The sequence below is a fragment of the Bombina bombina genome, chromosome 4 (assembly GCF_027579735.1).
Source record: "Bombina bombina isolate aBomBom1 chromosome 4, aBomBom1.pri, whole genome shotgun sequence".
NCBI lineage: Eukaryota > Metazoa > Chordata > Amphibia > Anura > Bombinatoridae > Bombina > Bombina bombina.
This window is the reverse complement of record NC_069502.1, coordinates 260,365,795-260,384,907: the sequence shown is the minus strand read 5'-3', so window position 1 is coordinate 260,384,907 and position 19,113 is coordinate 260,365,795. Positions and strand designations below refer to the sequence as shown.

Sequence of the window (19,113 nt, the reverse complement as noted above, 5' to 3'; positions counted from 1 at the left end):
GATAATCCCTTTATTACCCATTTCCCAGTTTTGCATAACTAACACAGTTATAATAATATACTTTTAACCTTTGTGATTATCTTGTATCTAAGCCTCTGCAAACTGCCCCTTTTTCAGTTCTTTTGACAGACTTGCAGTCTAGCCAATCAGTGCCTGCTCCCAGATAACTTCACGTGCACGAGCACAGTGTTATCTATATGAAATACGTGAACTAACACCCTCTAGTAGTGAAAAACTGTTAAAATGCAATCTGAAAGAGGTGGGCTTCAAGGTCTAAGAAATTAGCATATGAACCTCCTAGGTTAAGCTTTCAACTAAGAATACCAAGAGAACAAAGCAAAATTGGTGATAAAAGTAAATTGGAAAATTGTTTAAAATTACATGCTCTATCTGAATCATGAAAGTTTATTTTGGCCTTGACTGTCCCTTTAAGAATCAACATGTATTGCTTTCCTAACACATCATTATATATAATCATTATATCGTCATAGCATTTGGAGAGCTTTTATATCATTATGCATCAATATACTCATTTTAATAACCTAAAGATAAGTCATTAATTTATTTAGAAGGGGAACACAACGCACTATTTTAAAACGGCACCAACAATAAAGTGACTGAATGTCAATGAAAATTGGGGGAAGTAGAGGGGAGAAAAGGAGAAGGAAACAGAAGTGCAATCTGTAGGGAAAATAATTATGTAAGAAAGAAAAAAACAATCCAATGAGGAAAACAAGATGAATCGCGACAGATTATTCACAGAGATATATGATAGACAACAAAAGTTACACAGGACTGAGAAATGGAGGTCTCTCTGGACACCAAGCAGCCTCTCACCAAAGCCCCTCTTGAACCCCCCAGGCAGAGGAAAAAAAGATAGTGAAGATGTGTGAATTATAGTGTATCGTATATATGTTTGATGCAGTAACTTGATGCACTCTGAAAAGATTTATCATGTTACATCAGACTTTACTCACAGCCGCTTGGGTAATGTCAGGTTTACCTGGGTAATGCTAGGATTACCCAATTTCTTACTTTACCCGCAATCCAATTTCTTACTTTACCCGCAATCCAATTTCTTACTTTGCCTATATTGGAACAGGTTTCATGTTGGAGTTATACACATTGCATTGAAAATCTATGCACAGACTCTTGCTATTCATAGAAATCTGATTTTTTTTTTAACTTAAAGGGACAGTCTTTTCAAAATTAAACTTTCATGATTCAGATAGGGCATGTAATTTTAAAAAACTTTCCCATTTACTTCTATTATCTAATTTGCTCAATTCTTTAGATATCCTTTGTTGAAGAAATAGCAATGCACATGTGTGAGCCAATCACACGAGGCCTCTATGTGCAGCAACCAATAAGCAGCTACTGAGCATATCTAGATATGCTTTTCAGCAAGTGATATCAAGAGAATGAAGTAAATTAGATAATAGAAGTAAATTAGAAACTTGTTTAAAATGGCATGCTCTTTCTAAATCACAAAAGAAAAAATGTGGGTTTCATGTCCCTTTAAAGGAATATAAAGGTAAAAAATTGAAATGTGCATGGGTGCATTTAAATAGAAGCATTTAGCTATATTCTTCCATTAGCAAAAATACTTTCCGTAAAAGTGATTACTGTTTTTAAGCGGCATATGCACATATGCCGTGAGTGCCCTGTGCACAAGCATTCAATCACTACACATTCTCAGAGAGTCAGCAGTAGTTGTATGACACAAATGAAGTATTTACGATACAATACACAACCACCACCAGCTCTCTGACCAGGCATGGTGTTTGCATTTTGGTCCTATATTCACATGCAGCATATGTGTGTATGTTGCTTGTACAGTAATAACTAGAAGCATTTTTGCTAACTGAAGTATACTGCAAAAATTCTCCTATTTAAAATTGAAATGCATTCTTGCACATTTCCATTGTGACCTTTCTATCCCTTTTATAAAAGGTTTCTGGCTATGGTTTTAACTCAACATCTATGTTATAGAAATCTTTATTTAAATGCACTACAAATTGTAACATTGTGAATTACACTCTTATTTAAAATCTATATTTTACAGAGATGATTGATTTATTTATTTTTGAAAATGTATTACATTCACTTTTACATTTGCCTACTTCTTCTTTATATTTGCTGGTGTACTTTGCCTAAATATAACATGCAAAGCTGGTGTGGTTTGTAAATGAGGAAGAACAGCAAGCGACAGTTACTAAATGTATAAGCTGTCAGTATAAAGCTGGGTTACATTTAGCACTCTATGCAATCATTTGGAGCCTTCATTTCTAGACCCATTTCTCTCTTCTGGAACAGGAAATAATGTTCACTTTTTGCCTCCTAAAAGCACAAATTTCCCTTTTCGCCCTAGATCACACCTGCTCTCTATCTTTGTTTTTCCTCCCTCCCCTTTTAAATGGATATTAAACAGTGCCCCTTTAGTATAAACAAATATGTTAAATAAAATGAAACCTAAAAAAAAACGACATCTTTTAAACTTAGGTTCCATTCTAACTGATCTTGGCATGTGCAAGTCTGACTACCTGTTATCTAATCTATTCACTTAAAGGGACAGTCTACACCAGACTTTTTATTGTTTTAAAAGATAGATAATCCCTTTATTACCCATTCCCTAGTTTTGCATAACCAACACAGTTATATTAATATACTTTTAAGCTCGGTGATTATCTTGTATCTAAGCCTCTGCAAACTGCCCCTTTATTTCAGTTCTTTTGACAGACTTGCAGTTTAGCCAATCAGTGCCTGCTCCCAGATAACTTCAAGTGCACGAGCACAATGTTATCTATATGAAATACGTGAACTAACACCCTCTAGTGGTGAAAAACTGTTAAAATGCATTCTGAAAAGAGGTGGCCTTCAAGTTCTAAGAAATTAGCATATGAACCTCCTAGGTTAAGCTTTCAACTAAGAATACCAAGAGAACAAAGCCAAATTGGGGATAAAAGTACATTGGAAAATTGTTAAAATTACATGCTCTATCTGAATCATGAAAGTTTATTTTGGCCTAGACTGTCCCTTTAATAGTAACCAGCCTTTACATGTTATGACATCAGGCTTAGATAAACCTTCCTACAGAGCCCCCTCCTCCTTCTAAGGCTGTGATAGGAAGTAAGGGACACTAAACAAATGTAGGAAAACAAATAAATAAAAGGTAAAATCCATTAAAATACATTAATAATACATATTGCAATTATTTCTACTAAGTATAAGACACAGCTTAGTGCTTTTTTATTACAAAAATGAAACAGACAGTTTAACATCCCTTTAACCAAACATTGTATTGTGGGTGCACAGATACTTGTCTTTATGGTACAGCAGCCTGCAGCCATGTCCTGAAGCATGTATATAAGTAATCTGAAGTAAAACTGCACACATATACACACACCATACTCACACACATGCACACCATACTCACATACTACACACACACATGCACGCCATACTCACACACTACACACACACATGCACACCATACTCACACACTACACACACACATGCACACCATACTCACACACTACACACACACATAAACACCATACTCACACACATGCACACCATACTCACATACTACACACACACATGCACGCCATACTCACACACTACACACACACATGCACACCATACTCACACACTACACACACACATGCACACCATACTCACACACTACACACACACATGCACACCATACTTACACACTACACACACACATGCACACACACACCATACTCACACACATGCACACCATACTCACACACTACTCACACACATGCACACCATACTCGCACACTACTCACACACATCCACACCATACTCACACACTACACACATACACACCATACTCACACACATGCACACCATACTCACACACACACACACATGCACACCATACTCACACACTACACACACACACATGCACACCATACTCACACACACATGCACACCATACTCACACACTACACACACACACATGCACACCATACTCACACACTACACACACACACACACATGCACACCATACTCACACACTACACACACACATGCACACCATACTCACACACTACACACACATGCACACCATACTCACACACTACTCACACACATGCACACCATACTCACACACTACTCACACACATGCACACCATACTCACACACTACACACACACATACACACTACACACACATGCACACCATACTCACACACTACACACACATGCACACCATACTCACACACTACTCACACACATGCACACCATACTCACACACTACTCACACATATGCACACCATACTCACACACATGCACACCATAATCACACACTACACACACACATGCACACACACACACCATACTCACACACATGCACACCATACTCACACACTACTCACACACATGCACACCATACTCACACACATGCACACACATGCACACCATACTCACACACTACTCACACACATGCACACCATACTCACACACATGCACACAAACCATAGCAATGTTGTTTTATATAAAAGTTGAAAATGCAGGACCGCTCTACAAATGATGTTGTGTGCATATATGCAATGTGTACAATCAGCAGGACAGTGTGTTGCATGTGTATACATACCATACTCTTCATCCATCCAATGTGTATCAGACATTTTTAAATTTGTGTTAAAGACAGACATTTTGAGTGGGTTTTACTAACCTGGTTTAAATTCTGCAGACAGGTACCAGCCCTCTTTTCCTGTGATGTCAAGAAAGCTGCTGTTTTTCCCATTAGCTCTACCCTTGATGAAGATGGTTTGCAGCACTGAGTAAACCATTCACTTGTAGATGCTTGGCTGTTGTTGGCTGGAGTAGGTTTAATTGAACTAGCTCCTTATACAGTCAGTATTTAATTTTATGCTCCACTCAATTGCTGCTTGATGTACACCTTGCTTGATTGAGGTGTCTCCATATTGGGTTGGAGATATGCCCTAGTTATGGCAGTAACTCATGGCCCAGTGTGCGATAAAGTATGGTCTGAAGGAAGGCAAAGCTGAATTAGAGGGGTGATGCACACTAGGTAGGAGCCTATTAGTTCCTCTCCTAGCAGGTAGATGGGACAAACAGATCTTAAAAGTCCATGATCTATTATATGAGTGGAGTAAACCAGCTCCATTGCAGATAGCTGATCCGGGGCTATGAGCAGCTGTGGTAGGGATTCAAATTTAGGAATTCAGTTACTGCCATCTTAAAGGGACATGACACCCAAATGTTGAAGCACATGAAAGTGAGGCAGCATAGCTGTAAAAAGCTGACTAGAAAATATCACCTGAACATCTCTATGTAAAAAAGGAAGATATTTTACCTCAAATCTCCTAAGTATTCACACCCCTCTGTAAAAACTTTAAGCAGCCAATCAGGATGCTTCTCCCAGGCCTTACAAGGGAGTGTGCACCTGTCATGTGCAGTCATGTTATTTTCCTATTCACTTTTAGTAAGTTTGCTATGAAATCTCATGCGATTTCAGTAAAATCTCATGAGATCACAGCCAAGGCAAAGCTTTACCTCAGCACTGCTGATGCTAATTGGCTATTTTTTTTCCTCTTGCAACTGGATAGCACATGAAGTAACACTGTTTACACAGCAGTCACTTGGGTGAGCTGAATAAATTTTGAGGTAAAATATCTTCCTTTTTACATAGAGATGCTCTGGTGATATTTTCATGTCAGCTTTTTACAGTTATGCTGCATCACTTTCAAGTGATTTAGCATATGAGTATTGTCACGGATAATGGGCTGCAGGGGTTGAACCCTTACCTCCCCCCTACAACCTCACCCCTGTTGTTTCTCAGTGGTTTTGGGCTCCTCACAGCAACCACAATCTGTGGAAGCTTTTGGTTGCTTGTTTTGTGTTCTAAACTTGTCAAGAGAAGAGTTGGTGTATGACCAGGAAAACCCTCCTAGGCTGGCCAGGCTCCTGGAACTCCCGGTCGGCCGCCTCACAATGGACACCCTCCTAACCCCTCTCAGGCTGGCCGGGCTCCTGGAACTCCTGGTCGACCACAGAACAGCAGGACACCCGCTAATTTTACCCTTGGTCACTCCAGCAACCATTTGCCCCAGAGCTCCGCTCTTGTGGGGATTAGTAGCCCCTAGGGAGCACAAGAGGTGGGGGAATTACCGAAGCGGAGCTCCTTTGGGAACCAGGGATTTTGGACACCCCCGGGATCACCCCGAAACCGTCACCACTGGGTCCTGGCTGGTATGGAGGCACCGGTCTGTCTGGAGGGGCGGGAATGATGGGAAAATTGTGGGATTGTCCAGTGTATTTTCAAGATGAGCTTTGTGTATAAAGGAGTGTGTGTTTTCCAATAAAGTCTGTTCCTGTTTCACCTGAATGCTAGTATGTCTAGTTATTGGGGTGGGCTCCAGCTATAATCACTTTCCTGGACTACATAGCAGTCTGTTCCAGGCAGAGGAAGAACCCGTTTGGCGGAGCTACCCAGTTGGGGTAGCCGGGGTATCCGTCACAAGTATCATGTCCCTGTAAGCTTTACGGTTAGGTAAAGTTTTAGGGCTAGATTACAGGTGGAGCGCTAAGCGATATTAGCTCTCAACTTTGTAATACCAGAGCACGATAATGTGCACTGGTATTACAAGTCAATCGCAATGCGAACGCAAGCTAGGAAGCATTGCGCTCACAAGAGCGTGCTTTCATAGGCACCTCCCGCAGCGAAGGGGGTAAGTAGTGGAGCGATGGCAGCATTTTTAAATATATATGTATATGCTGATATACATAAATATTTAAGTGTTAATATGTGTGTATACACATATTAACACATAAATATATATGTATATCTATATAAGCATATACATATATATTTACAATGCGGTCTATGGGAACCTCAGTGTAAAGGAACCCCACTCCCATCAACTTTAAAGCCCCAAAACTGTCTAGTGCAGTTTTTTTATATATAAAAAAAGCTAGATTTTTTTTTAATTAAAAGACTATAATGCCCTCTATTTTGAGGGCATTTGGGGCACTTTTACAAAATTAACCAGAGATCTAATCATTGGTTAATTTTCTGAACACTAATTGCAAGCTCACGTAGCAATAACCAGCCACTTGTAATGGCTGGTTAATTATAGCACTCCCGCAAACGGGCAAATATGCCCATTTGCGGGAGAGCAATAATTTAGCTCTCCACTTGTAATCTAGCCCTTAGTTGGTTACATTTATGCCTAATAACAAAATTAATAAAGTAATTTACATTAATAGATACAACTGTGTCTTCCTTCCATAAATGTTTCCTTGTTTTTATTATATTGTTGAAAATGTTATGTTTTGGTGTGTTGTGGGGGTTATTCATAAAAGGATGAATGTACAGTTAAATCCCTTAAAGGAACATGAAACCCACATTTTTTCTTTCACGATTTAGATAGAGCATACAATTTTAAACAACTTTCCAATTTACTTCTATTCTCTTGGTATCCTTTGTAGAAAAGTATACCTAAATTAGCTCAGGTGCTTGGAACTAGCTGCTGATTGGTGTTTCAACTTGTATGCCCATTTTCATTGGCTTACAAATATGTTCAACTAACTCCCAGGAGTGCATTGCTGCATCTTCAGCAAAAGATACCAAGAGAATGAAGCAAAATTGATAATAGAAATAAATTGGAAAGTTATTTTAAAATGTATAATTTATCTGAATCATGACAGAAAATATTTGTGTTTCATGTCCCTTTAAGAGAGCTACTGATTTGTAACCACTAGCTTTATTCTGTATTATTAAATTCATGTTAACAGCTTGTACTAATATGTAAAACACATCTACAACAGCAAATGCAAATCTGTAGCCTAAAATAGAAAAGGAAGTTCAAATTGCCTAGAATTGACAGTGCCAGCTGGTATTGCCGTCAGCATTCCCTGCTAGTGCAGGGGATTGTTTTTGTGTTAGTATTGATTTTACTCATTTCTATTAAACTACATGCTGTGGCATTTGTATGTTATGATTGTACACTAGTTCTCAGCATCACAGCTTTTATTTGGCTAAAGATTAACAGTGCTAGGCTGGAAACAAAATGCATTTGAATCCATCCCTCAGATTAACAGAGTGTTCTTACTCATGCTCACAATACATACACTACCAACCATGCATTAATATTGCTTGAATATACACACAAAAACCATACTGATGACCATAGCCCACTAACAGACATAGTACCCATATACATACACCCCTAATACACAAACAGTATGGCAAAGTGCCGATACCCAGGCATAACACTCCAGACCCATAACAACATATTGCACTAGTACAAAAATGCAATTATGAGCCCACATTAGACAACATTACTGCTCACTGCTTCTCCATATATTTTCCTGCCAGATAAAAAGTAATATCAAATACCAGACAAGGCTTATAACCCCTTACTCCAATTACTTTTTTTTATCTTTGCCTACCTCCCTTAGCTGTTAAACACATACATTATAGATAAATCAGAATGGCATAGAGCTGTAAGCTGGCTGCTATACAGATACACCAGCTTTGCAGATGTACAAAAGAAGCAGGGGTGCTCATACACGCCACAAAACGATGGACTTTGCCAAAACACAGTACCTGGTCCTAGTAACAAAGACCACTGGAAGATTTCCTGGAATGCCAGTTAATCAGCCTGGCCTTCAAGATTGCTTACTATATATCTGCACTGTTTACTTAGGAATACTGAAGTCAAAACTAAACTTTCATGATTTAGAAAGAGCACACAATTTTAAAAAATCTTTCATTTTGCTTCCATTATCAAAATGTACACAATTCACAGTATATGCGTATATTCATTTTGTGATTGGCTCATGGCTGTCACATGATGCAGGTGAGAGGGAAAATGAAACTAACTTTGAAATTAGTCAGATAAAAAAATCTATTTTTTATTTGAAATTCAGACTAAGGAGTCGATTTATTTATGCTGCATCGTCGCCCCATCGTTTCTGATCCGCCAAAAATGGAAGTTAAGAAGCAGCAGTCGTAAGACCGGTGCACCTTAACTTCTCCGCCACCTAGAAGGATATGATCGGGATGATTGACGGCCCCTGCTAGCGGCCGATTGGTCGCGAGTGAACAGGGGGCGGCATTACACAAGCATTTTTACCAGAAATGCTTATGCAATGTTAAATGCTGACAGTGTATGTATGCTGTCTGCATTTAGCGAGGTTGAGCGGACATTATTCGCTACAGTAAATCATGTCCGCTCAACGTTTGGTAAATCTACCCCCATGTGAATTTGCATTGTTCTTTTATTATGCATTTGTTGATGGTGCAATTCTACTGTATTTAATGGTTCCTTAATCAATACTCTTATAGTTTCTTCCTTTCTTATATATTGCTTATTTTGATCATATACCAACAAACCTTTGGGTGACTTCAGCCTGGTCATTCAGAATTCAGAAGGTTCAGTTATGTGCTGCCTTTTAAACTTAATAGGTTACAAACCATTGATGTATAATTATACAGTATAGCCATGTGCCATTGATGTATAATTATACAGTATAGCCATGTGCCAATGTAGACGTTTGAAAAGTCACTACATTTTGTTAAGCATGATTTTTGTAAATGCATAGAACTTTTGTAAAAATTTCATTTTTTTGTACAGGATAAAAAAATACTTTCAGATATTTTATGCATTTGCACAGTTCAACAAAATACTGAATTATAAATCTGATCATTGGTTTTCCAAATACATTTGGCTTGGTATAACCAATTTGAGATTTGTTCATTTAGTTTAGCAACTGCTGGAAAATCTGTAGTGAACTAACTGGCTAAGTGGTAGGATGTATTTTAATCCATTAGAAGTTTTTCAGCAAATCAGTCAGTGATGATGTCATATATCATGTAATGATGTCTCATGATGTCATATGTCATGTAATGTATGATGTCTGATGATGTCATATGTCATGTAATGTATGATGTCTGATGATGTCATATGTCATGTAATGTATGATATCTGATGATGTTATATGTTGTCATGAGTGATGTTAGAACAGATGGCATTTATGATGCCACATTTGATGCAATTAGTGATATGGCTCTTCATTTCTTGAAACTAATTTTCTCTTACATTGAATACCTCATAACTTTTATAACCTTCACCCACCTCTAATTTATTTCCTCCTTTGCTGTTTATAAGAGGGGCTGCCATTCTTGGAAAACATATCCATCCAGAGTAATTAATAAATTAATAATAATTAAATATATAAACGTTCAGAAACAAAAGGTATCAACATTTATTTTCTATAACATTTTAATATATATATTAGAAATTAACTCTTGGGGCCCCATTTATCATTGTGCGGACGGACATGATCCGCTATAGCGAACCATGTCCGCCACACATCGATAAATGCAGACAGCATAAGCTGTCGGCATTTATCATTGCACCAGCAGTTCTTGTGAACTGCTGGTGCAATACCGCCCCCTGCAGATTCGCAGCCAATCGTCCGCTAGCAGGGGGTGTCAATCAACCCAATCGTATTCGATCGGGTTGATTTCTGTCCACCCCCTCAGAGCAGGCGGACAAGTTATGGAGCAGCGGCCTTTAGACTGATGCTTCATAACTTCTGTTTCCGGCGAGCCTGAAGGCTCGCCAGAAATACAGGATAAATAGACCCGTTTCTGTTTATATCCAAACACCCAGTAATTATTGAACTGAAACAAAACTGTCAAAAAAGTATTGAATGTATTTTTTTTTTTACATGCAAACATTTAGATGTTACATTAGATATTCAAATAGTATATTTCATATTCAAATTAAGGGAAATTTGAAGTTGTGAGTATTGGGTATTGAATATTAAACCTGAAAACAGCTATTAGTATCAAGCGTCAAATCTCTCTACATTTGCCTAGATTACAAGTGGAACATTTTCGACTTTGTGGGGCACGTTAACATTAAAGGGACACTGAACCCAAAAATTTTCTTTCGGGATTCAGATAGAGCATGCAATTTTAAGCAACTTTCTAATTAACTCCTATTATCACATTTTCTTTATTCTCTTGGTATGTTTATTTGAAAAGCAAGAATGTAAGTTTAGATGCTGGCCCATTTTTTGTGAACAACCTGGGTTGTCCTTGCTGATTGGACAGCACCAATAAACAAGTGCTGTCCATGGTGCTGAACCAAAAAATGTGCTGTCTCCTTAGCTTAGATGCCTTCTTTTTCAAATAAAGATAGCAAGAGAATGAAGAAAAATTGATAATAGGAGTAAATTATAAAGTTGCTTAAAATTGCATGCTCTATCTAAATCATGAAAGAAAAATTTTGGGTTCAGTGTCCCTTTAACGCTATTTTACGATAATGTTACAGCACAAATTTGCATTACAAGGTGGAAATAAAACAAAACATTGTGCATTCACTTGTGTGAGTAGATGATGAATATGTTACAAATAATAAGTTTCAATAACAAGCTGCAAGCTGAAAGTAGCATTTACAAGTTAATGGTTAAGATTTGCACCTGTGTGGTAATCTAATTAATGCTGGAACTGTTAACCAAATTGAAGATAAAGTTAAAAAAGGTGATAAGAAGGTAAAAAAATGAAAATATTAAAGGGATATGACCCAAAAACATTTTTTTGTGATTCAGACAGAGCATACGGTTTTAAAAGAGTTTCCAATTTACTTAGTTCCCATGATATTCTGTGTTAAAGAGATACCTAGGTAGGCATCTGGAGCACTATATGGCAGGAATCTAGTGCTCTTGCAAATGGATAGCATTCTTGCAAAACTGCTGCTACATAGTGCTCCAGAAATGGGTCGGCTCCTAAGCTTACATCCCTACTGAGCAACACAAGATACCAAGACAACGGAAAAAAATTGATAATCAAAGTAAATTAGAAAGTTAATTAAAATTGCACCCCCTATCTAAATCATGAAAGAAAACAAGTTGGTTTTATTTCCATTTAACTGATATTTTAATATGGTTTGGTTTGAGTTCCTAAACCATAGCAATAAGTGCCATTTAGTAGAAAAATAGCTTATTAGTTTGTGCTTGAAGGATATTTGTGCTAGAGAAAAAAAGGCAATTTCAACTTGTAATACGAGTGTACAGATCCTTGAGGTATACTCACAGTATACATTTTGCTTATTTGCAATTGCCGTTAGATATCTTGTTCAAGATAATGCTACAATTCTCACTAAGATATATAGGGCCAGATTATGAGTGGAGCGCAAATGTTTGTGCGCAAGCAATATAGGGGTTTTTGCGTTCTTTTGCGCTCAGGTTAAATTGCACTGTGGTTAACTGTTTCGTAAAAATAAACAAAAACAAAAAAAAAAAACCATAAAAAATACATTACAAAGTACAGTTAAACTCATAATAACACCATCTCATTAAAATTATTGGGAGGAAAAAGTGCTCAAAGATATGAGATGTTAGGCAGACAAAGGGTTTTAACATTGAGATACATACATTTACATCTCTAAAGATGTATATGTATGTATGTATGTATATATATATATATATGTATATATATATATATATATATATATATATATATATATATATACTGTGTATATATATACTGTGTATATATATATATATATATATATATATATATATATATATATATATATATATATATATATATATATATATATATAAAAATATGTATAAACACATAAATACATATGTAAACAGATATAGACATATATAGAAGTGCATTGGAGCCCTTTGCAGTTAAGTAAATAAAAACATGTTAAAGCATATTTATGCAATAATCATTTTTAATAAAGCCTTTAACTATGTATTTACTGTAAATATTTCACACCCCAATGTTCTACACATAGCAGAATATGTGCTATGTATTTTAAAATAGATATTCCTATATATATCTGTATATGTAGCTATATGCAGCCCCAATCACGAAAAAAATTGGACAGTAAGGAAAATGCAAAAAAAGCAAACAAAAAGAGTCATCTGAAAATCGAAATGCACCCTGTACTATATTGAAAACACATTATTAACACATTACACGTTGATGTTTTACCTTGTGAATTTAATGTATTTTTGAAAATATACACTCATTTCAAATCTGACTGCAACACACTCCCAAAAAGTTGGGACAGTCGACCGTTTACCACTGTGTAAACATCACCTTTTCTTTTAATAACACTTATTAAGCATTTGGGCAAGCAGAATTCTCCCCCATTTATCCATTATGTATGTCCTCCTCAGCTGCGCAACTGTACAGGGCCTTCGTTGCCTTATTTTGCACTTCATAATGTGCCACACATTCTTAATAGGAGACAGGTCAGGACTGCAGGCAGGCCATGCTAGCACCCGCACTCTCTGCTTAAGCAACCATGCTCTTGTAACCCGGCAGAATGTGGTTTGGCGTTGTCCTGCTAGGAAATGCAGGGACTTCTCTGGAAAAGACGACGTCTGGATAGCACCATATGTTGCTCCAATATGTATAAATATCTTTCTGCATTAATGGTGCCCTCACAGATGTGCAAGTTACCCATGCCATGGGCACTGACACACCCCCATACCATGGCAGACGCTGGCTTTTGGACCTGATGCTGATAACAGCTTGGATGAGACCGAGCTCAGAGAAGTTGGTGGCGCTTCTGGACAGTGTTGATGTATGGCTTCTGATTTGCATAGTAAAGCCTTAACTTGCATCTGTGAATGCAGCAATGAATGGTGTTGACTGAAAAAGATTTACCAAAGTATTGCTGCACCCATGTCAGGATATCCATTACAGACCCATGATGGTTTTTGAGACAGTGACGCCTGAGGGATCAGAGAAAACCAGGGCCGGACTGGGAATAAAAAGCAGCCCTGGAAAAATTGTAGAAGACTAGCCCACCAGCACTATAATCCATCAAAGCCACATATATAGTGTGTGTAATATTTATATGTTTGTGTGTGTATAAATATATATATATATATATATATATATACACACACACACATATATATATATAATATAGGTGTATAATTATCAACAGAGCCCTACTTCTATAAGTGTTAACAACACGAGGTTGATGAGTCCAAAAGATGATTACAGCCTATGACCGGAAATTCGCAGGCATGAACTGGCCTGGACTTTATCAGAGCAACCAAAAACAAGCACAAGTCAGTCAGCGGGTCTAAAGTCTAAACAATAAACATATCCTTGATAGCTGCTGTAGGATACCCAGCTCTTGTGCTCAAAATCACAGCCCTAAAAAAACAAAAACAAACTAATCATATCCCTTTTGAAGAGAACTGACCTGCCTCCCAGGGAACCGCAGTCCTGCAAGTTTCCAAGTACAGTTTCTGCGGCGCGTTGATCTCTCGGTATGCTCTGTATTGGTGAGGTGATGCAGTCAGGTTACTACCCAGTACCCTTACTTAGCTATTATCCGACGCTGACCAACCGCAAGCTCCCTCACTGCTGTACCCTTGCCTAATGCCAATCAATTGCCTTTTGGAGTGGAGGCAGAGCGGCCACAGCTGAGCTGCTTGTTGAGCATCTGTCTTGTCACATATCATGCTCAAAAAGCAAGCCGGCCGCTCCGCTCCCTCACGGCTGCTTACATGTGCTGCTGAGCTCTCTCAGTCTCTCTCTTTGTGTAGCTTAGCTGCCAACTGCCGGGCGGCCCTGGTGGGTGGCGGCCCACCGGGATTTTTCCCGGTATCCGGCGGCTCAATCTGGCCCTGGACAAAACTGGCATTTAGAAGAGGTTTTTTCTGCCTTGCCATTTACGCACCGAGATTTGACCTGATTCCTTGAATCTTCTAATTATATTGTGCACTGTAGAAGGTGAAATGCCTAAAATCCTAACTATTTGTCTTTGGGGAAGGTTGTTCTCAAAGTGCTGGATTAATCACTGATGCATCTGTTGGCAGATTGGCGAGCCTTGACCCATCCTTGCTCTTGAAGGACTAGGCCTTTTTGCAGGCTTCTTATATACTATGATGATTACACAATTGCCTCACTTGTTTCACATCACCTTCTTATTTTAACTTGTCACATCGCTATTAGTCCTAAATTGCCCCAGTCCCAACTTTTTTGGAACGTTTTACAGTCATCAGATTTGAAATAAGTGTACCCTTTCAAAAATACATTAAATTCACAAACATCAAATTATGTAATGTGTTGGCTAGCTCTTGAGTCGGACGGTCGCACATCTCAGCAGCTCCAGCTATATTACATATAAAAATCAAGCTTGGCGACCATCCAGACTCTTATGCCTTAAATATTAAATATTAATATTGGGACTCTAAAGGCTCAGGAGACTTAATAGCCTAATACTGCAGAAAAAGACACTTTGCTGTCAGAACCTCACTGCCTAGCCGCTACTCTCACTATTCATAGTCCTTGGGAGAGGCCATGCTCCAGCCCACGTGGAGATCAATGAGCGGATCTGGATTGACTAAACGCTCCAAACTATCTCTACTAACCTTCACTGCTATAGCCACTTGGTATGCTGTCTGCGGCTTACATCTTCAGAGAGCTGGATAACCTCCTGGATGAATGCCAGGCTGCTTTTGAACAAATGCTAAAAATGGTGTTCCAGCCCGATGAGGCAGACTCTGCAGAGCCCGTTTCCTACAAAGCTACCTCCATAGCAGCTTGTACTTGAGGTGACGCTCAGGGGCCCCAGCGTTTACCATCCATCTTACATGACGAAAGTAGGGATATAACTATAGAGGTAACCAGCCTGCTTGATGGGAGTGATGTCAGGAGTGCAAAGAGAAATGCAGAGGGCCTCACTGCCTTCTTCACCAACTATAGAGCCATTGAGGGAGGGGAATTTCCCGTTCCAGTGATAAACTTGATCGTGCTGAACTTTACAGCCAAGATATATCCTTGGACAGGGACAGCAGCATTTTACTGGGGACAATGTCCGACGGCCTCCTGTGAAGTTACTGCAGGAATTAATCTACCCTGGCCATCTGGTGTAGGATAAATACTACAAAGCGTGTGGTCACAGATGGTATACAAAGCCACACCATCAGTTAAAAAAGGCTACTTTACACCTGTTTTCAAGTCACTTATTAGTTGATTTTTGTTTGAAATGTAGATTTGCTAGTTGTTCTTTTTAATGTGTGGGTTACTCATCTTGATTGCTGGGCTATATGCAACTACCCTAAGGCTACATATATCATATGATAAGATAGGGGGAAGCTAAGTCTTAGATATAGTTCTAAAAAAATGTCAAACAACATGTCTACTTTTATCTAAGTCTGTGGCCACCCCTGCTATGATATATCTCCATATGCAACTACTGACTAGTTCTTGAGTGCTGATCACATAATGCTATAATATATTTTATGCTAGTGGAGTTTCATAGATGTGGAGTAGCAACAACATTTACTGATCCCTACGTTGATAATAACAAAAACTGCAGAGTACTAATATTATAGCCCTTGCTTGAAGACCGTTTGTTATATATGTTCAGAGACTCTTGCTACTGAGTTTCTCAAGGAATATTTGAGCCTCTCCCATTATATTGTAATGCAAATATCAGATACTCTCTACATGACTAAATCCAAGTACACTAATGCTCTACTTTCACACCATATTCTATGCCCTTTTTATTTTTAAATAGTCTCACTAGTGACAGTCTCATTTAGTTTTTCATACCACAATACTACTGATAATGGTGTCCCATTAACATGCTGTTCACTCCGCCCTCCCACATATAGTTTACTTAGTAAATCTGGGAAAATATATCCCACAAACTTTATCTTTGAATTATCATTGTAGATGGATACTATACTACAGAGGCAAACAACCTTATTTTATGTTTCAGAGACTAGATACTTAGTGACCCGTATGCATATATTAACACTAAACATTACACAAAACCTGACAATACAGGTATAGAGCGTTCCAAATACATTTGGGTTGTGCTTCTAAACTAGGTCTTTATATTTTGTATAGATCTGTGTATATTTTATTGAGAGAGAAATATGTATTTATGAATAAATAGATCATATTCTATTTGAAGAACATTGGAATGTGAAATATTCATATTTTCATGTCGGATTAGCGCACATGAGAATATGAGTTTGGGTTAGCGTGCAAGTAGGGTGTTAGGTATTTTTTCCACTTTTTTTCTTCATTGACTTCTATGGGGGAATACGTTAGCATGAGAGCGCAAACTTTATACTTTCAACTCATAATACGATCACAACCTGGTGTGTGCAAAATGTTTACTTCTAGCACAATTAGCGCTCTAGCAAAAGCGCTAAATAATGCTCCACTTGTAAATCTGACCCATAATCTTTATTACCTCATCGCTGTACACTAAAATATTGATAGTGTGTCATCACTAGTTGATCTTGCTAAAGTCTGCAATGTTGCAACATCGGTCAATGCTATCACTACAGTGAGGCCATATGAATTTCAACATCCTAACAGACATATAACAGGGATATCACTTTAGTGTCAGTTTTATATGTAGACAGTTATACACCACAACGTTTTCTCTTACCTGAACTGATAGCTGTTGTTCTGCATTTGTTAGGATTCTATAGGTATAGACACAACTTTGGTACCTACAAAAAAAAAAAATCAAGCTGACTTTGTCAGTTATAATTAAAGTTGTAATATCACCTCACAAGTCATATATATCAAAAATATATTCAGTCTACTAAAATTTGTAATTGATTCCGCCATGGTACCAAGAGACCATGAAAAACAGGGTCATTAAAATCCTTATTAAAGGAACTCTAAAGTCATAGTTAAGCTTTCATGATGAAGTTAGAGCAAGGAATTTTAAAAAACATTCCATTTCACTTTGATTGTCAAAATGTGCACCACCTTTTTATATGCACGCTTTCTAAGCTGCTACTGAGCATGTGCAATAATTCACAAAATATTTGTATATGCATTTTGTGATTGGCTGATGGCTGTCACATGATACAGGGGGAAAGAAAATTGAACTAACTGATATTTTTTCAGAAAAAAAATCAATCTACTGCTCATTCGAAATTCAGACTAATTTTATTATTTAACGCATCATTAGTTGGTCTTCCAAAATGGACATCTCACAGTATGGCATCCATCTTTATTATTGTAAACAGCCATGCACATAAATAGAAGTGCTAATCTAAAATATATTTCTCCTTTTAACAGTTCCATATACATTTCTCTATACAACTTAGCAATTAAGGTAACTCACACAACGTATAGCACAAGGGTTGTAGCCAGCACATCATTTTCATCTCACTAGTATTATTTCATAGGATCAACAAGCACCAACATATTACATAGGATTGCAACAAATTAACTTGAAGTAAATGTAAAAAGCTAATTAATGCATTCCTTTGACAGTGATAATAATTTATTTTTTTAGATATTGATAATAAATGACTAAGCTGGTTTCGGGCAGTCAGTTAGTCATCCCTTGCAGTGAATAAAGGAGCTGTTATAATTGTCAGGTTTAGTTATAGCTATACTGTATAATGCATTGTAATTAACTTTCAGATTCAGAACCTGTGCCTAATAGCCAAGAAAAAACTGTAACTTACAGCACGCATAGAGCATATGCCCCACACACAGATTCGCTGTCCCGGACAAGATAACTCCCATCTTTGCCAACCATAGACAGGAGATCTTCCGCTTTGGAACGAGTGATGTTCCCATGGTACCAGCTGTAAGACATCTCAGTATGCCCCTCTTACTGCCTTCCCTGTCACCCCTCAGTATTAACACAGCTGTCAAACACAGCCTTGCTTAGCAGCATATATTTTCTTACAATGTTCTTTTCTTTTGTCACTCTACTGCACTCAGTTTCCTGTTTTAAATGCAGTTATGAAGAGGAAACAGAAACTCGGGGACTTCCTTATTGTAACCACGGAGAACTGTGTGTGTGTGTGGGGGGGGGGGGGGGAGCATAACTGTGCTTAATGTGCTATTTAGTTTTATTCACTTGTTTTGTAACATAGTTCCATTAAGCAACACCAAACAGGTTCAGAATTAAAGACAATATATATATATATTGAAATGAAACCTCAAAACATTGTCCTTTCTACACCATCACAAAACACCCCACATATAGTCACTGCATTCAGCTAACACCAACTATTCCTTGCAGTATCAACCCCAGACATTATAGCTTAATATTCCCTGTACTGAAGC

The 19,113-nt window shown here is 37.9% G+C and overlaps 1 protein-coding gene across 1 annotated transcript in view; it reads right to left on the bottom strand.

Annotated features, from left to right (window-relative positions):
• The window catches only part of INPP5D (inositol polyphosphate-5-phosphatase D), a 329,719-nt gene extending 310,985 nt beyond the window's left edge, over positions 1-18,734 (bottom strand). Inside the window, exons 1-2 of the mRNA XM_053709929.1 lie at positions 18,504-18,734; positions 17,465-17,528 (exon numbers count right to left, since the gene is read on the bottom strand). Coding sequence (XP_053565904.1) covers positions 17,465-17,528; positions 18,504-18,637 — 198 coding nt within the window. The 5' untranslated portion in view covers positions 18,638-18,734. The remainder of the gene's footprint in view (positions 1-17,464; positions 17,529-18,503) is intronic.
• Positions 18,735-19,113: the final 379 nt, after the last annotated feature.